We start from the raw sequence: 24,998 nt of genomic DNA on the forward strand, positions 1-24,998 counted from the left end.
TCTAAAGAAGCCAGTCTATATAATTGGGAGGGAGGGAAATAATTCAGCTAAGAAATAACAAAGTGCCAATGGATTACACTACAAATGTGGAGAGGAAGGGGAGAAAAAAGGACTTGATAAAAAGCCTGCTTTAAAATTTAATCTGCTCATTCTTGCGTGTCAGTGCTTTGAACACCTGTTTTTAAATTTCAGCATACTCTATGTGTTGGTAAAATAAATCAGAGGTACTGATTTATAAATGACATAGTAAATAAAGAGAATGACTGACTGAATGCATTCCAACAGTGTGTACATATTTTGAATTATCCTTATTCCCCCTTGTACATCCTTTGTGGCTCACTGCAGTCAGAGGTGCATGGTGGTATTCAGACTTCTGCCAAAGCCACTGTCAAATTTAGATGTGCCCAAAACAGGACAGACTGATTAGCCCTTGAAACTGCTCTCCCTTCATTCCCCCTGGAATGGTCAAGACGAGGAAGTTGGAACAGTGAAGTGGGGGAAAGCTACAAGCCCATCCCCTGGTGCCACCGCCAATCGGAAACAATGTCTAACAAAATTCAATTCCAGAAGTCTTTACACAAATAATGATGATGGTGATCACGGTAGCATTGTGGATAGCACAAATGCTTCACAGCGCCAGGGTCCCAGGTTCGATTCCCCGCTGGGTCACTGTCTGTGTGGAGTCTGCACGTTCTCCCCATGTGTGCGTGGGTTTCCTCCGGGTGCTCCGGTTTCCTCCCACAGTCCAAAGATGCGCAGGTTAGGTGGATTGGCCATGATAAATTGCCCCTTAGTGTTAGGTGGGGTTTCTGGGTTATGGGGATAGGGTGGAAGTAGGGGCTTGGGTAGGGTGCTCTTTCCAAGAGCCAGTGCAGACTCGATGGGACGAATGGCCTCCTTCTGCACTGTAAATTCTATGAAATCTATGAAAAATCAAGTAAAAATTAAGATTGGTTGTGATGCCTTTCATAGCCAAACAGCCTTTGCACAACCACTATCCAAACGCATACAAAATGTAGCTAATAGAGCAATGTATTGAAGGAGTTCACACCCAAGGGACCATAAGCAAAACTTGATTCATCGCCTGCACGAAGGGAGGGGGTGTGGTTGGGGTACGAACATGTAAACCCCCAAAGGATTACATTACAGCCACAGCAAAGAGGGAGCCAGAGGAGGGAAGTGGCTGAGTAAGAACCCAATTTAATATTTAATCTCTTTAATCATGTGGTTAAAGCCCTACCACTTAAGAGTTAAACTGAACACGCTGATAAATAGAACAGTTCCTGAATACCATCTACAGTCTCCCACTTTTTTTTTAATTTTTGAGTGAGTAATATATAATGAGTTTAATTTCCCTCAGTCATGATCTGGTGTAGGTGCTCAGTAGTTTGGGTTCATGGTTATAATTTATAGTTACCCAACTCCTGGACACTCTGACTCACACTGCCACCACACTTCTGCAACAATCAGCAGCTCCTCAGCCTTCATTTCCTTTTCTTCACTGTACAGCCCTGCCTTGCCAAGGCACAACCACTTAAACTATAAACCACCATCGGTTGTAACAGAAGTGGTCTCTGCTCCCAAAAGGTAAGATGATTTAAAATATGTTTTGCCTCTTGTGCCAGTCATTGACATACTAAATATTTTACTAAAGTCTATCAAATAAAATTCAAAAGGTATAGTGTGTCTCAATACAATTCTGCTTCTTTTGTTAAAATGCTAACATGGAGGTATTTTGAACACCGAGCTCCAAACCTAATGCACAATGACACCAGTGAGTTATAGCGAACAGTTGGGCTGATTTTATAACCTTTTTCATTCTCTCAGGGTTAGCAGGCAAGTAACGGAAACTATTTCAAAATGCTGGGCAACTTGTAGATTGAAGTTGGCACAGTAACATTTTTCATGATTCAAGCATTCTGATGAGAGATTTTTTCCCAAATTGGAGGGTGACATTTTACAAAACAAAAATTAGTCCACTGAATTTAGAAGATTGGAGGGAAAAGTCTATTATCCTGTGTGAGTAAAAGTGAAAGAAATAGAGGTAGGTAGATTCTGAAAAGACTGCATCGTTCAATCTCCACTCCTGAATTTCACAACCAATGCTGCTTACTAGAAATTTAAGAAGTAGGGGACTTACAATTAACCTATCTGGCCTGCTATCGGTTATTAATTGCTGAGCATAACTGGGATCCAATCTTTCTTCATTTACTAAATCTCCAAAATTACAAATCTCTGCACAATGCAGTGGTTTTTGGACTGATAGATTCTGTTCTATAAATGTGGCTCGTCGGTGCATGATCACATCTTTATTTTTATGACATGCTTCAAGAGAGCCACTGTCACCACCGGTATCACTTCTTTAAAAAGTGAGTTATTAATGTCAGCATCCTTTATTTCTTGCCTTGTGCTTTTTTTGTTGTTTTGATGCTGCAGTGTGTACTCGCTTGGAGGAGTTACTGAGCTCAACCATGGCAGGGAACTCAATTCACTGCAGCACAGATGGAATCACTAACCAGTAGTTAATGCAGCTCAATAACAACCGTCTCGTTCACTAACTTCTCTCCACTGGCGAAGTAATTCAAACTATACAATATGCATGGATATTTATAAATCAGCAGAAAGTCAGGACTGAATATCAGGCGTTCAAAACCAAATGGCAATTCCTTGTATTTGTCTAAAGGGAATTGGATGTTGACAGCAGCCCTTTCAACTGCAGCCATCTTGAGCATTCGGCATCTCTGCCTCAGTTCCACTGCAAACGTCGGGGTCACATTACTAAATGATTATCTGCTAGATTCTTGTCTGACACATGTGGTTCTGCTTATTTTAGAATAGTAGAGAAAGAGAAAGTTATTTCACCAAACTGCAACATTAAAGAAACAAACAGTTAATGCCACACTTCAGAGAAATTCCAGTTAAATTTTACAGGCAATTGGAATCAGAAATAGAAAAGAAGAATAAGCTATTAACCAGGCCTGCCTGCTGTTACATTCGATGCAAGGGTGTAAAAGCTCAATATAAAGATCATTCCCACCATCCAGTATTCAATCTTGAATTTAGAATTACAAATGAGTTAGTCAGAACGTGTATTAATTCCATAAATGTTTTACCTGGACTGTCAGGATTCAGCTGAGCTCGGAAGAGATTGGAAAAGCATCACAGTGCTTTCAAAATAGGAAAATACCCAACTCTTTATTAAAGCGACATATAATTCTGACAGCAATGATAAAAACATTGAGCATTTGGCAGCTATGGGGTGCATTTTAAAAACATAGAATAATTAACATTAATAATGCTGAATAATTAACATTCAGGAACCTTTGCCTGTAAAGGTCAGCACTCTGGGGAGTTTGTTGGTTGTGGATAAGGATATCTTTTGTAAAGAGACTTGAATGCTTTATCTGGGTAATTTCATCAATCAAGCCTGTCTGTGCCAGGCGCATTTCACTATTTCCACAAAAAAACAACATGCAACAGAACAGTCATGCACTTTCACTGAGAAATAGACAATTTATGTAATCAAATCTACATACGCCTGAAATTCAATATTAGATTTTTTGACAATAAGGTTATTTCTTCCAGTTTTCTTCCCATCTTTGTTAAATCATTTATTTTGGTGCTGTACAATGCCTCATTTGAGAGAACATTCTTTTTATGTAGCACTGCTCCAATAATCGGCAGACTGTCTGAATGCGACATGGTGTCCATATATGCATATTGTCCAGCAAAGGTCCAGCAACCATTGCTGATTTTAAAAAAAATATATTCCTTCCCTAATTCAATGCATTAGTCAATCATTGGTCCGCAGCTGAAACCTTGATTGAAGTCAGCTAGCTCATGAGGTTAATGTGCATCTTAGGGCGCAGTGCTGAGGGGATGTCGTCCAGATTTCGGGAAACAATAATGGCTGTTGTTGCACAATATTTGACCGATCGGACTAGGGTGTTTGCATTGGTAGCTCAGTGCCGGGATTAACCCCATCCTGATCGATTTTGACTTCTCAGACAACAAAGGGCATTGGAAATAGCAGCAGGAGTAGGCTATATGGTCCGTTGGAGCTGCTACACTATTCAATAAGACCACGGCTAATCGTGGACTTCAACTTCACTTTTCTGCACTTTCTCCGTATCTCGGGATTCCCATAGAACATACAGTGCAGGAGGCCACTCGGCCCATCGAGTCTGCACCGACCCACTTAAGCCCTCACTTCCATCCTATCCCCGTAACCCAATAACCCCTCCTAACCTTTTTGGTCACTAAGGGCAATTTTTCATGGCCAATCCACCTAACCTGCACGTCTTTGGACTGTGGGAGGAAATCGGAGCACCCAGAGGAAACCCACGTAGACACGGGGAGAACGTGCAGACTCCGCACAGACAGTGATCCAGCGGGGAATCGAGCCTGGGACCCTGGCACTGTGAAGCTGCAGTGCTATCCACTTGTGCTACCATGCTGCCCTTAAAGCTCAAAAGATCTATTATCTGCGTCTTGAATATTCAATGACTAAGAATTCCAAAGATTCACAACCTTCTGACTGAGGAACTCTCTCTTAATTTCAGCCTGAATTGGGAGAGCTCTCATCCTGAGAGAATCCCTCTCCCCCCAAAAATTCTCAACTTCAACCAGAAGAGACAGCTTCAGCACAGTAACCCTGTTTAATCCTCCCGATCATCCCAATCATATATGCTTTAACGAGATCCCATCTCATTTTTCTGAACACCAGAGAATAAATAGGCTCATTTTACTTAACCTCGATAGATAAACTGACTCATCCCAAGGAAGAATCTAGCAAACTGTTTTACCCTTCCTACAGAAAGCATAATCTTCCTCGGGTACAGAAGTAAAAACTGTACACATTACTCCAGAGGTGATCTCACCAAAGCCCTGTGCAGTACATACCATTTTTCCTACATGTAGTCCTTTTCATTTCCTGGCATTATGATTTTGAAAAGTTTTAAAAAAAATTTAGAGTATCCAATTCATTTTTTCCAATTAATGGGCAATTTAGTGTGGCCAATCCACCTACCCTGCACATATTTGGGTTGTGGGGGCGAAACCCACGCAAACACGAGGAGAACGTGCAAACTCCACATGGACAGTGACCCAGAGCCGGGATCGAATCTGGGACCTCGGCGCCGTGAGGCAGCAATGCTAACCACTGTGCCACCATGCTGCCCATGATTTTGACACGTTAATAGTGGTATTGAGTAATTAAACCCACCATGCCATCAATGGCTTTAGAGAGGAGTGATGCACAGATGACCCTTGTGGGAAGAATTCAAGGGTTGGAAAGAATCACAATGATAAAACAAAGGCTGAACATTAACATGCACAGATTCTTTATTCGAGTATCACGAGAAAGCAGAGGGTGAATTTGCGACAGTCCTATTTATATGCAATTACCCAAAATCTCTTAAACCAGGAGCGCCCGATGGGCATATTCCAGTCCACTTTAACCATTGCGACTTTATCTGTATGGCTCAGTCCAGGTGAGGTACGGTAGTAAAATGTTGATGGAAGCTTTGTTCAGCATACTTTTGATGTTTTTACATAAATAATAAATAGCTTGGAAGTGAAGGACAGAACCATCTGATGATGCTCAGAAGCAGCATGTGGAGTCACAAATTTTGAAAATGAATTTGAATATCTTTCACCTAGTTGATTTTCTTCACACTTTTAAATCCCAGCGGTGCCAAGACGACAGGTTTTCTCCCCTAGGCTTCCAGCATGACAGCCAAAAATTACACAAAAAATCCAGCCTGTGTAATTCAGCATTCCTTTTCTCATCATTGCGTCCCTTGCCTCTGCTCAGCACCCTCATCTCTCCCTCACCTTCTTCACTTCACAGCCAATGTCATTACAGAGACATACCTGCATCTTAACGTTGTGCAGCGAAACATCATTAACTTTAATAATTTCTGATTTTTAAAACAGCCATCCTCCTTAAAAATATTGAGTTTAAATTTGCAGTTAGTGGACAGGAATGTCTAAACAGGCATACACACCTGTGCAATGCTGCTGCTTTTCATAGACTACTAACCCAATGACACTTTGAGCAATTAAAGGATAACTTTCAAAGCTGTTTTAACCTTCCTCCTGACAAGACCATCAAATTCCACCTCACAACAGAGACATCGGAGTACAAACATCATCCAGTGGAAGGTTGACACCATAATAAAATAAAATTTTGCGCTTCCAGTATTCCCCTATTCCCTTGCATTTACTTGGTTTCCATTCTGCCTTTTCAATCTCGTCACATTATTCCAGGTAATTTGAACTTTTCTGCATTTAATTTGTTCGAAAGTTAGAACACTCAACCTACCAGTAACAAACATGTTATCCTGGAGCTGGGACCCACACAATCAACAAATACCATCCGATCAGCTGAAAACTGTGCCCAAAAAGTTAGCTTTTCAATTCAACCAATGCTAAAGATGTTGCCATGTTACTCAGGTGGATCACTGGTGTGACCAAGTCAACTCCCATGATGTTTTCTTCATGTGTGGCGTCAGCCTTTCCGTTTTTTGGCAAATTGTCTTGTAAGCATTCGCGAAGAAAGGGAGTCAGTGACAGTTTCCAAATAGTTAACATTGAAGAATCACCGCTTAATAGTCACATAATGCCTTCTGGAAAGTCTCAGGGAGAAAACTCTTTTTTTCTATAAAAATAGGGAGCCATGAGTAGTACAGCACAGTATTTTGGTGAAAGGCGAATGCAGATACACAGAAGGTAACTTAGTTTGGAATTTCACGGCACAAGCATCAAGTCAGAACCACTTAATGGACTGGAGACCACAGGGTGTCAAACAGTGAATATAAACGGAATGTTACTTTGCTTCCAAAGTTACTACTGACCTTTTTAACCTCATGTAAGATTCATTGACAGCTGGTCTACATTCTGCACGCTGAACCACAACTCCTTCAAAGGTTAGTTTCTCTTGGGGTGGAAGAAAGGAAAATCAAAATGAGCATTTCAGATTCACACACGGCACTGGAGAACATTGCTAAAAATTCAGAACATCAAAACTTCTCAGATGCAAGATGACCTCCAGGACGTGTCAATCAACATTGCTTTGTTTAACTAAAGCTCCTTTTCAAAATCAGAAGCATTAAGATGATGGGAAACAATTATCCACCATTCCTTTAATCCGATATTATGGCAATAGGATGGGCTGGGTTTGGGTGACTTAAATCTAACTTGGTACTGTATTACAAGGGAGCAGCCAGTGTTGTGTGCCTGCCTGGCTCAAAGCGAACTGGAGAATTGCTGAATATGTCTTCTCCATCTGGACAATGCAGATAGAGACTTTAAAGTGGATTTCCTTTACACTAGAACAGAATGTTTATCAAATGGAAATTTCAACCAGATTATGAACACAGTGACGAGTAACAATTAGTAGAATAGATACTGGGGATATGCACAGAACAAAAGGGGAGCTGCGAACAAGATTCCCTCTCTCTTAAAAAAATACTGATTTATTACAGTTGATAGGCTACAAAACAGCAAGACTTTTATTTTCCTGTCTTCAAATGCAATATCACAATAATATAAAAATACTCTGTAACCAGGCATTAAATATCACAACATTAATTCAAATAGCTACTAAATAAACATGAACAGCTGTAAGCCAATCGTCTCCAAAGAACCTTTGAATACTGATTTTCTTTGACACTTTACAAAATGCGAGAAACAAATTTACAAAAATCAAAGATCCTGGAGCTGAAAAAATATATAGACTTTAATCCATAATACAAATTTAACCAAATTCTCAGTTTTCTTCAGAAATACCCACAAGTAAACATTAGCAAGAAAGCCAATTACACTGGTTCTTCAAAGGCTGAAAGCAAAAAATAATCAAATGTAGAAATGGAAAAAGCCAGGGGAGAAGCTCCTCTGTCTCCTGGTAATGTCTTTGAATGAGATATCTCGAAGCAGCACTGTAAAAATTATTACCACTGCATTTAAAAAGTAGACTGAAACCTGTTCCTTTATTGATTTTTAAAATTTAATCCACACTTTCTCCATCTCACCTCCCAATGCTTCCCCCCATCTCTGTTGAAGAGTAAACCCTTGGCTTGGGTTCACTTGCACAGGTAATCTCTGATACCATAAAGCAAATGCTTATGAACATTCATATCAGGTGCGGGCAGTCTATTCAACTGTACGAGCATCACATCCATATGCACAGTAGCACAGTGGTTAACACTGTTGCTTCACAGTCCAAGGGACCTGGGTTCAATTCCCGGCTCGGGTCACTGTCTGTGTGGAGTTTGCACGTTCCCCCCATGTCTGTCTGGGTTTCCTCCGGGTGCTCCGGTTTCCTCCAACAAAAGTCCCGAAATACATCCTTGTTAAGTGAATTGGACATTCTGAATTCTCCCTCAGTGTACCCGAACAGGCGCCGGAGTGTGGTGACTAGGGGATTTTCACAGTAACTTCATTGCAGTGTTAATGTAAGCCTATTTGTGACAATAAAGATTATAATAATTTTGTTCTGGCCAGATATTCCCCCCCACAGACACCCCAACAATGTCATTAGACAATGAACAAGAGAGCTTGACAAAGCTGTGTTGAAGCCACCTTCTTGAACTATTGCGGTGCATGAGGTTTAGGTACATCCATAGTGCTGTTTGGTAGGCAGTTCAAGGATTTTGACCCAGCAAAAGTGAAGGAAAAGCAGTATAGTTCCAAATCAGGATGGAGGAGAATTTGCAGCTGGTGGTGTTCTCAGCGCCTGCTGCCATTGTCCTTCTCATGGCAAGAGATTGTCAGTTTGGGAGGTGGTGCTGAAGAAAGTTTAGTGAGTTGTTTGGGGTGCATCTTGTAGATACACTGCCATCATGGTGTGCTGGTGATGAAGAATATGTGGGTTGAAGGTGGTGAATGGACCCTGATCAAACTAGTTGCTTTGCACCTGGATGGTGTTGAGCTTCTTGAATGTTAGGTTACTGCCCTGAGAAATTTGCACAGCGATGTCCTAGGGTTGAGATGATTGGCCTCCATTCACAATTATCTTCCTTTGTGCTAGGTATAACTCCAATTCTTGGAGAGATTTCCTTGATTACCTCAGCTCAGGTTTCTTGATGCTACATTCTGGCAAATGTTGTCTTGATATCAAGGACAGTCACTCTTAACTCATCTCTAGAATCAGCTCTCTCATTCATGTTTAACCCAAGGTTGTATTATCGACAATACCACACATCACTTTGCTGATGAGCGAGTGTGGAATGATAGAGCAGTAATTATCTAGTTTGGATGTGTCCTGGTTTATGTGCAAAGGGTGTAGCTCGTAATTTTTCACAGTATCGGGTAGATGCCAATGTTGTAGCTGGAAAGGAACAGTAGGCAAGAGATGTGGCTAGTTCTGGAGCAAAAGCCTGGAGCAATATTGCAGCCAGGCTGTTGTCAACTTCCATATAACCGTTACTGTGTGCAGCTATTTCTTGTCATCACATTGATTGAATGAAATTGGCCAAAGATCGGCATCCGTGATGGTGGGGATCTTGGGAGGAGGCTGAAGAGATCACTATTTGGTACTTCGGGCTTAAGGCATTTGTAAATGCTTTAGCTTTGTCTCCTACATTCAAATACTGCCTCTGCAATCAGTGAGGATAGCGCTGTTCAGCTAGTTGTTTAATTGTCCACCAGCATTCATGATTGGATGTGGCGGGACTGAAGGGCTTTGGTCTGATTCATTCCATAAAATCCCTTCAGTGCAGATGGAGGCCATTCAGTCCATCGGGTCTGCACCGTCCTCTGAAAGAGCACCCTACCCAGGCCCACTACCCCGCCCTATCCCCGAAACCCCAGCTAACCTGCACATCTTTGGACTATGGGAAGAAACCAGAGCACCCGGACCAACGCAGACACAGGGAGAACGTGTAAACTCCACACAGGCAGTCACCCAAGACCGGGATTGAATCCAGGTCCCTGCCACTGTGATGCAGTACTGTCCTCATTAGTTTTCAGGATTGCTTAGCTGTCTATAGCATATAGTCATTTGCTGCACATGACCAAATTGGTACCTCAGTCTTAAATATAACCGGTGATCCTCCTGACTTGTTCTGGTACACTTCAGGGTTGATTCCCTAGCTTGATGGTATTGGTTGACTGAGGTAAAAGCCGGGCCATAAGTTCACAGATTGTAGTTCAATATAATTCTCCCGCAGCGCTTCATTGATGCTCAGTTGAGTTGTAGATATGTTCTGAATTTCTCCTATTTACATAGGAACACAAGAACAAGGACAGGAGTAGGCCATATGGCCCCTCGAGCCTGCTTAGCCATTCAATAAAATCATGGCTGGTCATTTTGTGGACTCGGATCCACTTACCCACCCGCTCACCATAAACCCTTAATTCTCTTTACTGTTCAAAAATCTATTTATCTTTGCCTTAAATGCATTCAACGAGGTAGCCTCTACTGCTTCATTGGGCAGGGAATTCCACAGATTCACAACTCTTTGGGTGAAGACGTTCCTCCTCAATTCAGCCCTAAATGTGCACCCCCTTAATTTGAGGCTATGCCCCCGAGTTCATTTAACATGATGGTAGTGTCACACAACACAATGGAGGTAGTAGTATGTAGTTGGGATTTCATCTCTGCAAGGATTGTGTGATGGTTACTTCCACCAATACTATCCTGGCCAGATGCATCTGCAATAACTAATCTGGTGAGGATGGGGGTCAAGTAGGTCCTTTCCTTTTGTTGGTTTCCTCACGGTCTGCTTACAGGCCCAGTCTGGCAGTTTTGACCTTCAGAACTCAACCAGCTTAGTCAGTAGTGGTGCTGTCAAGACACTCCTGGTGGTAATAATAATAGACAATTAGGTCTCTCAATTAGAATAATTTCTGTTATGCTCCGTGCTTCTTCCAAAGTGTTCAACATGGAGGAGCACTGTTTATCAGCTGAGTGAAGGCAATAGGTGGTATTCAATAGGAATTACTTGCCCATAATTGACCTGATACATTGTGCTCCCACCTCTGCTGGATCTGTGTTGCCAATGGAACAGGACATTGCCCGTCTAAAATGTTGGCTGACAGGTATGATTCACTGAATATGAATATGTCTGGTTGTTGTTGCTGACTAGCTAGAATAGCTCTCCCCATTTAGGTTAAAGTCCCCAGTTGTTCCTAAGGACTTTGTGGGATTGACTGGGCATGGTGTACCTCTGGTGAAATCAAGTCTGATTCCTCGGTCGAAGTCAAATGATTTGTTGCTTTTTTCCTTCTGCTTTATTATAGCAGTTTGGTGCATTAAACTAGCTTGCCAGGCAATTCAGAGGCTGGTTAATAGTTAACCTCATCTCTCTGGGCTTGAATCACATACAAGTCAGTCAAGGAAAGTGGATTTCGTCCTCTGAAGGATAGCAATAAGCCAGATTTGTTTTCACAATAATCCAGTAGTTTCAATATCACCATTACGTTCTCCCCGTTTCTACGTGGGTTTTCTTTGGGTGCTCTGGTTTCCTACCACAGCCTTCAGGTTTGCCGGTTAGGTGGATTGGGCCTTAATTGATGCTCAGTTGCATACCCCTTAGTTAGGTGGGGTAACGGAGATAGGGCAGGGAAGTAGGTCAGGGTAGGGTGCTCTTTCGGAGAGTCGATGGACCGAATGGCTCCTTATGCACGGTAGGCATTTCAAGGATTACTGATGCCATCTTTTTACTTCCAATTTATTTAATTAACTGAATTTAAATTTCCCTTGGGTTGTGTTGAGATTTAAACCCATGTGCCCGGACCATGAATCCAGGTCTCTGGATTCCATTAACATAAGCACTTTGCTACTGTACCTAATTGATCAAATTGTCCCAGTCCAGGAAACTGAACTGTGTTATCTCACTCTATTGTGATTTTTCTAAGCATCACATAGAATCCCTAGAAGATAATGCCATATTATTTTACCCTGAGCTTTCAGAATTATCACATTTATTTTTTTCCAGCACTCCAGTGTTATGAGATTTTGAATTCATCTGCTTGATCGCTATTCAACCAACACCTTAAATATCTATTCCCTCCACCGTTGGTGCATCATGCTGTGTGTACTAGCCACAGGATGTATTCCAGAGACTTGCCAAAGCTTCTTCAACAGCACCTTCCAGACCAACACACTCCACCACATTGAAGGACAAGAGCAGAAGGTGCATGGAAACACCATCACCTCCAGATTCCCCTTCAGGTGACACACTGTTCTGACTTGAACATATAGAATATATACCTAAAGAAAAAGGACATTCCACCCAACTAGTTTATGCTGATGTTTATACAGGAGTCTCTTCCCCTTTATCTAACGCATTCCAGCTTTTCAGCACATTATTCTTTTTTTTGATGCCTAGTTTGCTTTTGAAAACTTAAAAGTTGATTACTTCAACTATTTTCTGTGGTAACAGATTCTATCCTCTGCTCTCTAAGTGGGAAAATATGTTAAGGCTGAAGATCAGATTCAAATGGGAAGGCTGTCTTGGGAGGCTGAATGGCCTACGTTTCTCCTCAATTTTCCATTGGATTTGTTCGTAACTACCTTGCATTTATGTTTCTTAGTTTTGGTTCCTTCCACAAGCTGTAACATTATTTTTACATTTATCCTATCCAACTCTGCCATAATTTTAAAGACCTCGATCAGGTCACCTCAAAGTCTTCTCTTTTGTAAAGAAAAAAGCCCCAAATGCTACACCCGTATTAAGGAAATCCTCTCTCTCTGCCACTGAAACAAGATCAAACAATATTTTCACTGCATTAAGTAAACTCTGGTAATTCATTTTATATTCCATTTGTTGCCAGAAATAATTTTGCAGAAATTTTTAAACTTTAGAAAATGCTGAGAATAAACAAGAGACTGTGTATTCAAGAGGGAGTTTGATGGTTATCTGAAAAGACTGTGCAGGATTACGGGACGAAGGTGGGAGAATGACACCAGGTCAATTGCTCATTGGGAGAGCCTGTGCAGACATTTTAAAAAATAAATTTAGAGTACCCAATTATTTTTTTTTCCAATTAAGGGCCAATTTAGTGTGTACAATCCACCTAACCAGCACATCTTTGGGTTGTGGGGGTGAAACTCACGCAGACATGGGGAGAATGTGCAAACTCCACACGGACAGTGACCCAGGGCTGGGATTCGAACCTGGGTCCCCAGCGCCGCAGTCCCAGTGCTATCCACTGCACCACATGCCGCTCCCGCCTGTGCAGACATGATGGGCCGGATGGGTTCCTTCTGCACTGTAACCAGTCTGTGATATTCTCTAGATCTGGAATTTAGATATCAATATCACCATTCGTACACAGATGCTGGGTCAAAATCATGGAACTCCCTAACCAACTATTACTGTAGGAGTATCTTCACCACATGGATTCAGTGATTCAAGAAGGCAGTTCGCCAGCACCCTCTCAATGGAAACAAGCAGTAACATCTGGCATTGTTAGCAATCCCAATATTCTTAGAATGGAACAAAACACTACAGTTATCTGCCACAACAAAGCAACTCTATTTTTCTCTGTAATTTGCTAGTCCAGATTTATTGGGCACATCTTTCATCTTTCTGCTTCTTTTTCCAGAAACCATTGTCTACCTTCCAGCTAACATCCTGCATGTTGTAACACAGACCATCCTTCCCTAACTTACATTATTGAGCAACTGCTGGATTAGACAACTACTCCAAACCATCAAGACTGCTATTGACTAAACAAACCATATTTGAACTCCTACTTTTCCAAACAGTTCCAAAATCAAGACTTATCAAGACTAAAGCATTCCAACAAGAAATTGGATTAAAATAGGATATCCACAAAAGTTGTTCAAGATCGTCTTTACAGATAACTATTTGCAACAAATTTTTCCTATCTGCAGTGAAATACATCACACATTTGTGGTTAACACCTGTACATCTCAAACCCTTAATAACCATGTCAGGTGGTAAATGTTTGGTTTAATCTCGGTTCACTGCTTCAACATAAATAGTTACTTTAAAGCCGGTCACCCGTCGCCATTTGGCCTGTGGGTTGGGATTTTTGTTTGTGCATTCCTGTCCATTAAAATTCATGCCTCTGTGCTTCTATCCCCGGTGTTTCGGATATCAGCTAATATTACACATTCATAGAATAGTGGTACAACAGTCATCACTAGGCGTTTCCAGTGCTCCCTTCCAACTTGTCCAGAGAAATAAGTAGGTCCAGCTTTTCACTCCCAAGGCGGGTGGGCAGAGTTGGGAAGATTACCGGCTTATCACTCTCCTCAAGGAAAACAGACCCAAACGGCCGCCCTCTTTCCATCCATGCCAACTTGTGTCTCCTCCCACCCAGCCCCTATGGCCCTTCATACCTCCCATGCTAAACTATAGCCCTCTATCCACCCCAGGGCTCCCCCATATCCTCCATGCAAACATATGCCACTCTCCCATGGACCCTCATACTGTCCATGCTAACCTACGTCCCTTCACTTATTCTCTATGGTCACAAAGTGCCACCATGCTAGCTTAATGTCAATTCAAGTCAACCAATGATCCCCCCCCCTCCCCTCATACATTCTCCTGGTGTCTTGTGGCTCCTTTGACAACTTATCCTAACCCAGGACCTCTCACTCATCTCAATGGCCCTTTAACAGCTCCTATGCTAACATCTATCAAACTATGTCCCATACCTACCATCCTTTTCCCTTACACTCTTCATGCTAACTCAGTATGTACCGTGGACTGACCTTGGGGGCCATGCTACGGTAAAATAAAGTACCTATTACAGACTTCACTTCACTACAGAAAATAAAAACTGTTATTGATAATAGCCCATTCAATACTTAACCCCTTATCATTTGCATTCATTCATTTGCATCAAAGACTGTGAATCCCTTAATAACCTCTTGGAGCTATCAATCAAAACATAAACTTAGTCACTCTGCTGCCACCACCCACCCACCCTGCAAACTGATGTTTGGAAGCTGTACGAATGCCAAAATGATACCCTTCAGGTTTATGTCAATAAACAACTGTTGAATTTACAAGCATCCATTCTTTTCAACTGAGACACACAGCAGGCTGGTTTCCCCCTCAAAATTCAAAGAGATGGGAATTTTAATAAATTAACAGTTCCACAGACCGTATCCACCTTTTACACACATTCATGTCTACTCTTAAAAATAGTAAGGCTGGCACAGTAGCACAGTGGTTAGCACTGTTGCTTCATAGCACCAGGGTCCCAGGTCCGATTCCTGCTTGGGTCACTGTCTGTGCGGAGTCTGCACGTTCTCCCTGTATCTACGTGGGTTTCCTCCAGGTACTCCGGTTTCCTCCCACAAGTCCTGAAAGATGCACTGTTAGGTAATTTGGACATTCTGAATTCTCCCTCCGTGTACCCGAACAGGCACCAGAATGTGGCGACTAGGGGCTTTTCCAGTAACTTCATTTCAGTGTTAATGTAAGTCTACTTGTGACAATAAAGATTATTATATTAAGTTACATACTGTGGGGAAACATGCATCATACCAGCAATAAATGGAGTCTGTTTGAACTCTGCCTTGCATTCAAATTAGTTTATGGGTTTGGGTTGACCATAAGTGAGAATCACATCCCAACCCCTTTCCCCGAATGGCAAAAATAGGATCTGTTGGGGGGGAGGCACTTCCAAAGGTACCACTTTTACTGAGCTGTGCAGTCTCCACTAATCCCTGAAGATTCTGGCCTTGGAATCAGGTTAACCCTCGAACACTGTTGGTTCATAATCCGTGATGTGTATCAGCACGCTCATTCATGAAAATATTAAAATAAGGGGTGAGTCCCTTAAATTCTGGGGGTATTGGACCTTTGGAAAATGTTGTTTGCAACAGCCAATGAAAAAACAAAGCATGAGCAAGAGAATTATCGATCAGTTAGCAGACACAATTTTGAAGCACTTAGAGGCAGCAAGATGTCAGGATCCGTTTAGAACGAGTTAAGTAACATCTCAAATTGATTGAAGTTCTTTGAAAAAAAACAAATTACTCAGTAATCCAGTTTGCAGGCATTAGAGAAAATTCTGCAAGCAAAGCTTTTAAACAAGAATAGAATAGAAGAAAGTAACTTCTATGATACAAACATTTCAGAAATATTTGGATCAAAATATTTAACCGTCTACAACTTTGTGAACTGAGGGTAGTTAATTGTTGCCAATCATTTTAGAACAAAAGCTACCACTTTTACAGGATCCTTTGAAATTGACAGTCTAATTTTAACTAACTATGCTAAATAAATGGAAGTCACAATCACAGGAACTCTCCAAAACTCTTCCAATTCAATTAACTATTTAAATCCTTCTAACTTATGTAGACCAGAAAAATTAAATGGAATGACTGTTGCAAAATATATATTTTCTCATTTGAAACCAAATGGACAAATGAGTTTTCAACTTATGCATATGAACTCAGTTAGATTCTTCCCATAACTTGTGGAAACTGATGGACAAATAATTCATGTTAAAGCTGCAGTATCTAACAATTTAATTTTTCAGGCACAAGTAGAAGCATCGGACACGTTCCATGAAAACAAAATTGTTGCTTCATAAGTGAATGGTTTTAAAACCATTTGTTTGCATTAGTGAATGAGATTAGCTCATTTTTTTTTAGCCCAAGCTATTGGGAAATCACATAGCCAGCAACCAATGCATATAAAAAATACAGGTCAGTGGCTCGTGCACACAAATAACATCTGTATCAACATCAGTGGGCGGCACGGTAGCACAGTGGTTAGCACTGTTGCTTCACAGCGCCAGGGACCAGGTTCAATTCCTGGCTTGGGTGACTGTCTGTGTGGAGTCTGCTCGTTTTCTCCGTGTCTGCGTGTATTTCCTCTGGGTGCTCTGGTTTCCTCCCACAGTCCGAAGATGTGCAGGCTAGGTGGATTGGCCATGACAAATTGCCTCTTAATGTCCAAAAGATTAGGTGGGATTACAGGAATGGGGTGGAGGTGTGGGTTTAAGTGGGGTGCTCTTTCCAAAGCCCATCAAGTCTGCCGAATGGCCTCCTTCTGCACTGCTGATTCTATGATTAATTCCTTCCCTGTGGAGAGAAAATCTCATGACAGAATATATGCGGAACATCTTCCAAGCATATACAATTCTGGTAAAACTTCATGTCTATGTTTAAAAAAACTCAATGTCATTCAGCTTTAATTTACCAAGTGGTGGCAACTCCACTTGAGAGAGCAAGAACAAACTTTGGGAACAAATTATATTGCTGCAAATTCACTTCATGCTAAGTTGAAATTCTATTTACAGTGAAATAGCGATGACATTTTATGGAATTCTGGCAACATTGCTGTTTCATTATTTCTACTCTCCTGCATACAGGTAATCTTCTGTACAAGCAGCAAATGCGACCCAGCACAACCTAATTTAACATCAAGGCTTGTGGAATGGAAGGGAAGCTTAATAAAAAGGAAACCAACTGTGATGGAAAATGCAACATTTCAGAAGGTTTGCAAAAAGGCAAGAACTGCAAAACGGCTGTGATCACCATTAATGTTGGTGGACACCTCTATACAACGCAGAGACGCACTTTAACCAAGTATGCTGATTCCTTACCTGAAGCTTTGGTAAATGGCAAAATTCAGAGTACTGTTGATGCTGATGGGAATTGCTTCATAGATCGTGATGGCTCACTATTCAGGCATGTTCTTAACTTCCTACGAAACGGTGAGCTTCTTTTACCAGAAGGATTTCGAGAGATTCAACTTTTGGCACGGGAGGCAGAATTCTACCAAATAAAACCTCTGACAGATGCTCTGAAAACCAAGTCTGTGACTGTGCGGGAGGGTTCGGAAGCCACATTCCTGGAACTCACCGACAGCCACGACCGTTCTCACGGCCTCAGAATCTACTGCAATTCTTCAGATTTCATAACAAGGATCAAGTCACGCATTGTTCAGGTGTCAAAAAGTCGTCTAGATGGGTTTCCTGAGGAATTTGTGGTGTCATCATGTGCCATCCAGTTTAAGTACTTCATTAAGTCAGAAAGTGGTGCACGGCTTGTTCTGAAGGAAGACAACACCTTTATATGCACTCTGGAGACCCTAAAGTTTGAGACTGTCATGATGGCTTTAAAGAGCGACTTCAAGTTACTGACCAACTTAGACAGTTGCAAGGGGTCGATTGTTCACAGTGATGCACTTCATTTTCTTAAGTAAATGCTGTTTAACAAGTAATGCAGAAGCGTGCTGCACACCACAAAAATTAACACTTGAGGTACAAAGGACTCTTTTGCAACTAAGGTACCACTATGATGAGACGGTAAAATTGGCTGCTTGTTGATTAATGTAATGATATAATGTGCTATGCACCACTAAATCATAAAGAGAATTTAAATCACCTGATTACATTATAATCCTTCAATCTGCCTATAAGCATCTGGTTCATCATATCAATTCCATTTGTAATCAACTTGCTTTGCTAATTAGGAATCTACAATGAATAAGTTATTTAGATCCTTGTGTATTACTGTAATATTCTGTATAGGAAAAATAAAACCATTTAAAAACTGTTCCATAGTTTCAATCTTGAAATATGTATAGCAATTTCCTTAATATCAGTTTCCTTCTTTCTCTAGCATTGAAATTCTCAAGAAATGTATCCTAAGGGCAGCAGGGTAGCACTGCAGTCTCACGGTGCCGAGGTCCCAGGTTCGATCCCGTCTCTGGGTCACTGTCCGTGTGGAGTTTGCACATTCTTCCCGTGTTTGCGTGGGTTTCACCCCCCACAACCCAAAGACGTGCAGGGTAGGTGGATTGAACACACTAAATTGCCCCTTAATTAGAAAAAATGAATTGAGTACTCTAAATTTATTTAAAAAAAGAAATGTATTCTATTATTAAAGATATTTTTGTGATGCAAGTTAATACCATACTAATAAGTCCAAGAACTATTACAGCACTATCCTACAGGGTTCTGAGTAACAATGCCTGATAAAACACCTGAAATGCAAAACACTTTCATTTGTTTCAGACTATAGACAGAGACAGTGAAATTAGTTCTGGATTGCTCCAACATAGCCACAATGAGCTGGCATAGGCACAATAGGCTGATCCCTCTGTTGTAAATAAAAAATCTCTACAGAAAAGATTACACTCAGAATCTAAAACAAAAACAAGCAAATTTAAATGTGTGCATCAAAATGTTGCTATTTAATTGACATGATCCACTCATCATTCATGCATTCAAATTCCTTCTATTGGCATGAAGCTGAATTCACTCCCAAATTGCTAATTTCGGGAACTATTAAATGATCACAAATCATTTGTGTAAACTCGTTTTCAAATGGTTTGTTTCAAATTGACTGACATTTTTATGCTGCATTTGCAAATTCAAATGATTACCAAACCATATCCTGTTACTCTGGAATGATTTCAAATGACTCAAATAAAAACATATTTTATAGAAGGTGCCACAGAATGAGGAGAGCATCAATCATCTGAAATGAAAATCGCTTATTGTCACGAGTAGGCTTCAATGAAGTTACTGTGAAAAGCCCCTAGTCGCCACATTCCGCCGCCTGCTCAGGGAGGCTGGCACGGGAATTGAACCGTGCTGCTGGCCTGCCTTGGTCTGCTTTAAAAGCCAGCAATTTAGCCCAGTGTGCTAAACCAGCCACCTGAAGTGGATCTTTAACATGGAATGACAAATCTCAGTCATGTTACTGTGGGGAAGTATCTAGCACAGATCAGATCATTCAACTTAAGGAAGAAAAACATATCAGAAGAATCCATTTTTATGAATTTCCCAATAATTTATGACAGAACAGCATTGGTGATACGTCAGCAGTAAGTTTTCCGTATGTCTTCTTACTGGGGAGATGATGGATGGGAGAGAATAGCTTAGATATATACAATACTAAAGACAGAAAAATAATTTATATTTAATGGTTTTATCTTTTGTTCTTTTGGCCCTGGTAATGAGATTTTCTGGTAGGAAATATGATAAATTATAACCTAGTTATGAATTATTAATTGCAAACATGAGGCCATATTGCCAAATGTAATTTGTAGGATCTTGAAAGGCTGGCGGCCACCAAGTAGGTTAATGAATAAACGTTTTATTAAGGCAAATAAATATATACAGTGATAAAGGCTACCATACTCCCTGACTCCAAACTCCTAACAGTAAAACCAGACTGGCCCTACAGGTCACATGAATTTCACTAGAATTTAGAAGGTTAAGGGATGATCTGATCAAAGTGTTCAAGATATTCACAGAAAAAAATGGTAGATAATCAGCTTCATAACGAAATTTGGGCAGGATGATTGAGCAAATGGAAGGGGACTTCCGTACGTGGGACATGCTCCCGCTGTCATTGGCGGGGAGGGTACAGACTGTGAAGATGACAGTCCTCCCGAGATTTCTGTTTGTGTTTCAGTGTCTCCCAATCTTCATCCCCAAGGCATTTTTTAGGGAGATGAACGTGGCGATCTAGGGTTTTATATGGGCCAAGATAGCCCCGATGGTGAAGAAGTTCCTTCTTGATTAGGGGCACGGTGAGGAGGGCTTGGCCCTTTTGAACTTTATTAACTATTACTGGGCGGCCAATATTTCGATGATTAGGAAATGGTTAGTGGGGGAGGGGTCAGTGTTGGAGTGAGTGGAGGCGGCATCATGCAAGGGCATGAGTCTAAAGGCTCTGTTAACGACACCTCTGCCACAAGTGCAGTGATAGTGGCAGCCCTGAGAGTGTGGTGGCAATGGAGGCAACACATGAGACTGGAGGGGGCGTTGGTATGGTCACCGATCTGCGACAATCACTGGTTCACTCGGGGGGGGGGGGGGGGGGGGGGGGGGGGGGGTGGATGGAGGCTTTGGGAGATGGCTGCAGGCAGGGCTTGAGAGATTTGGTAATGTCTTCATTGGAGGAGGATTTCCCGAGATTGGAGGAGCTAGAGGAGGAGTTTGAGTTACCTGGTGGGAACGGATTTGGTTACCTGCAGGTACGGGATTTTGTCCGTAAGCAAGTTCCAAGCTTCCCTCGCCTCCCTCTAAGGGAACTACAGGAGAAGGTGATGTCTAGAACAGTGATTAGGGAGGGGAAGGTATCGGAAATATATAAGAAACTGATGGAGTGGGAAAGGGTCCCAATCGAGGAGGTGAAGAGGAAGTGGGAGGAAGAGTTGGGAGGTGAGCTGGAAGTCAGCTATGGGAGAAGGCCTTGAGGAGAGTCAATGCATCCTCGTTGTGTGCCAAGCTCAGCCTGATCCAGTTCAAGGTGGTCCACAGGGCTCATATGACTGTGGGCCGGAGAGTAGGTTTTTTGAGGAGGTGGAGGACAGATGTAGGTGGTGCGGGGGAAGTCCGGCTTTTCCGATGCAGAGGGGATTTTGGCAGGGATTCTCAGATGTCACGCCAGAGGTCCCGGAAGGGAGGGTGACTCCGAGTCCAGAGGTGGCAATATTTGGAGTGTCGGAGGATTTGGAGCCCGGGGGTGAGGGGGGGGGGGGGGGGATGTTTTGGCCTTTGCCTCGCTGGTGGCCCGGAGACGGATTTTAATGGGATGGACGGACTCAGTGCCTCCTACGTCGGGGGTGTGGGTCGGTGACATGGAAGGGTTTCTTAGGCTAGAGAAGATTATGTTTGCCTTAAGGGGTTCATTACAGGGGTTCGCTCAGAGATGGCAGCCGTTCATCGACTTCTTTAACGAAAACTGACCGTCAGCAGGAGGGTGGGGAGGCATGGCAGTGAAGAATAAGGGCAGGGAATCTAACATATGGGTAGCTGGGAATTAGGGCAGGGGGAAGTTGGATATGTTATTGTGGTGTTTTTGCATGTGCTGGACTGCTCTGTTGTTTAGAATGTTAAAATGTTAAAATTATAAATGCCTCAATAAAATATTTCCTAAAAAAAAAGAAAAGCAGTAAATAAAGATAAACTATTTCCACTGGTTAGAGATTCTAAAATCAGGGGACATAGTCTAAAAATTAGGGCCAGACCATTCAGGAGAGATGTTGGGAAGTACCTCTTCATGTAAAGGGTGGTAGAGGTTCAGACCTTTCTCCCAGAAACTCAAAGTTGAAGTTATTACATTTGTTAATTGTAAATCTGAGATAGATTTTTGTTTAGCAAAGATATTAAGGGATATGGGCCAAAGGCAGGTACATGGAGTTGGGCCACAGATCAGCCATGGTCTCCTTGAATGGTGAGGCAGGCTCGAGGGGCTGAACGGCCTACTCCTATTCCTATGTTCCTCTGAGAATTCACCCCCTTAAAGGGGAATTATATCACATCCTTTCCCCATAAGTTCCTAATTAACACATTACAACAAAACGGGAACTATTTACAATATTATACAATAAATGGATCTCAACGCAGTCCCATATAAGGTAAGCCAATCTGAGGACTAACTGATTCTTTGAGAGTTCCGTGATCCACTAGTGGCTGGTCCCGCAGTAGAGCTCATTTTGGTTTGATCCTCAGTGGGTTGATTCTTGACTTGCGAAGGTATGTCCGTGCAGATAGTTGCCCCAGTTCCACCTGGGAACATTACTGGGCTCTTCCTTGGGATAGCTTGCTGCAGTAATACTTTTGTTTGTAGCAATATCACTGTTAGGCTTGCTAGGGATGGGCTGCCCAACTGATTTTGTGTGCAATTCTCTCCTTCTCAAATGGCCCAAGTGTTTCTTTACCCTTTTTTCCTTGCACATCTATCTCATACGACACTGAACCTGTTCTGGCCACGACCATTCCGGGGATCCAATTTAGAACATCACCAAAATTATTTACATGCACCAAGTCGCCCACCTCAAATGTTCTGCCAACTCTTCTAGTGTTGCGATGTTTTTTCTGTGCGTTCTGTTTTACCTTCACCCTGCCCTGCCACATTTTGAAATATCAGATCCGACGTTCTAATACATCTGCCCATTAGCAACACAGCTGGTGTAACACCTGTGGTGATGTGCGGTGTTGTTCTATAGGTGAGCAAGAAGTGGACCAGTCTGGTTTGTAGAGGCTGATGACCGTTTCTTCATGGTGGCTTTGAATGTTTGGACGGCTCATTCAGCCAGTCCATTTGAAGCAGAATGGTAAGGAACGGTCCAAATACGTTGAATGTCATTGGTCTGCATGAGATGTTGGAATTCATCCATAGTAAAAGCAGCCCATTATCTTCGACCAGCGCCTCAAGCAACCCATGAGTGGCGAATATCTGTCACAATTTTAAATTGCTGACAAGGTTGTGGACTTCACTTTGTGTATGTCCAACCACGTGGAGTGAGCATCAATGATGAGCAAGAACATGGAGCCCATGAATGGGCTTACCCATGGTCGACTGGCCACTCTCAAGGAAACATAAAGGCCGCAGATGTCAATTTTTGCTGCATCGAACACTAGTCGTGTTATTTGACCGGATTCTCTATGTCGACATCCATCCAGGGCCACCAAAAAACTGCACGCGAACATTTCCATCTTCGCCATCCCAGGAAGGGCACAGCGTAGCTCTTGCAATAATAGTTGTCTAGCGGGAGTGGGAATGACCACCTTTTTTCCCCATAATAATACGCCGTCTTTGCAACTTATCTGAAAGGGTCTTATCTGCTCAGACCTGTTATCATAATGCCAGCTGTGAAGGACCATGGGCTAGATTCTCCGTTTTGCCGGCAGCCCAGGGGTTTCCCGACAGCGAGGGGCTGCCCCACAACGGGAAATCCCATTGACCAGCCGGCGTAATGGAGCATCCCGCCGGCGGGGTGAAACAGAAATGTGGCGCAGCGGGGCAGGGAATCCAGCCCCATGTGTTTGACTCAAGATAATATGGATCTTTTTGGATCCAAAACTTGAGCTGTTGCGTCGACAATGCCAACGTAGAGAGAAAGTTTAAAGCAAGAATAGTTTCCTGTGGGACAGGTGGAAGTGGTATACTTTCAGGTCGGGGAAGGCGGCTTAAAGAACCCACATTTGAATGCATGTACCCTGCTTATGTTGACACATATACTCACAGACTTCCCACAATAGAGCCCAGGGTTGGACCCTCAGTGAAGCTATGGGGATGGCCTTATCATCCCTAAATAAACCCAACAAGGGTCTGTGGTTGGTAACTACTATAAAATGTCATCCAAAGACATATTGATGGAACTTTTTCACTCCAAAGGCTAGTCCTTTTTTGATTTGTGAGTAAGCTTGTTCAGGATCGGTCAGAGTCTTTGAGGCATAGGCGATGGTTCTTTCTGTACTTTCTTCCATTGTGTGTGATAAAACCACTCCAATTCCGTAGGGAGATGTGTTGCAGGTAAGAATGATCTCTTTGAGGGGTCAAAATGAACCAAGAGACTTTAAAAAATATATATTTTTATTCTCCTTTTTCACAGTTTCTCCCAGATTTACACCCACCAACAATAAACAAAAATCAGCAACAAATATGTCAATCCCAATAATTCCAATAGAACCCCTCCGTCCTTCCCCTCAGTTCAAACTTAACCTTCTCACGGATGTCAAGTCAAGAATGCCAACAGGTCCCCCCTGCCACGCCAGGGCACAGGATGGAGAGGCTGCCCTCCATCCCAACAGGATCCGCCTTCGGGCGATCAACGAGGCGAAGGCTACGATATCTGCCTCCGCAACCGTTTCCAACCCTGGCTGGTGCGACATCCCGAATATGGCCTCCCGGGGACCCGGGTCCAATTCCACGTGCACCACCTTGGTAATTACCCTAAAAACCTCCTTCCAGTAATCCTCTAGCTTTGGACAGGACCAAAATATATGAATGTTTTGGTCCTGCCCCCCCCCCCCCCCCCCCCCCCCCCCCCCCCCGCCCCCCCCCCCCCCCCCCCCCACCACACACAATGCTCACACAAATCTTCTACTCCTTCAAAGAATTGGCTCAACCTCGCCCTCGTGAGGTGTGCTCCGTATACCACCTTCAGCTGTATAAGCCCCAACCTCGCACATGAGGTGGAGGCATTTACTCTCCGGAGCACCACACACCAGAACCCCTCCTCTATAACCTCTCCCAACTCTTCCTCCCACTTTGCTTTGATCCCTTCCAGTGGTGCCTTATCCTCGTCCAA

At 42.5% G+C, this 24,998-nt stretch overlaps 2 protein-coding genes across 4 annotated transcripts in view; one reads left to right on the forward strand and one right to left on the reverse strand.

Moving 5' to 3' along the window:
- gtf2f2a (general transcription factor IIF, polypeptide 2a) overlaps positions 1-24,998 on the reverse strand; it is a 206,009-nt gene that overhangs the window by 32,719 nt on the left and 148,292 nt on the right. For both annotated transcript variants that reach the window (XM_038802690.1, XM_038802689.1), the window contains one exon: positions 6,858-6,939. In XM_038802690.1, the coding sequence (XP_038658618.1) occupies positions 6,858-6,939 (82 nt within the window). The remainder of the gene's footprint in view (positions 1-6,857; positions 6,940-24,998) is intronic.
- Positions 1,421-18,501, forward strand: kctd4 (potassium channel tetramerization domain containing 4). Of its 2 annotated transcripts, XM_038802693.1 has the most exons (3): positions 1,421-1,587; positions 11,943-12,178; positions 17,311-18,501. In XM_038802693.1, the coding sequence occupies exon 3, from the start codon at positions 17,376-17,378 to the stop codon at positions 18,144-18,146; it is 771 nt and encodes a 256-aa protein (XP_038658621.1). In that variant the 5' UTR covers positions 1,421-1,587; positions 11,943-12,178; positions 17,311-17,375; the 3' UTR covers positions 18,147-18,501. The 2 variants fall into 2 exon arrangements, with proteins under 2 accessions (XP_038658621.1, XP_038658622.1); XM_038802694.1 differs by lacking the exon at positions 11,943-12,178 and having other exon boundaries at positions 1,448-1,585; positions 17,310-18,501.

Source organism: Scyliorhinus canicula, chromosome 7, assembly GCF_902713615.1.
Source record: "Scyliorhinus canicula chromosome 7, sScyCan1.1, whole genome shotgun sequence".
Taxonomy (NCBI): Eukaryota; Metazoa; Chordata; class Chondrichthyes; order Carcharhiniformes; family Scyliorhinidae; genus Scyliorhinus; species Scyliorhinus canicula.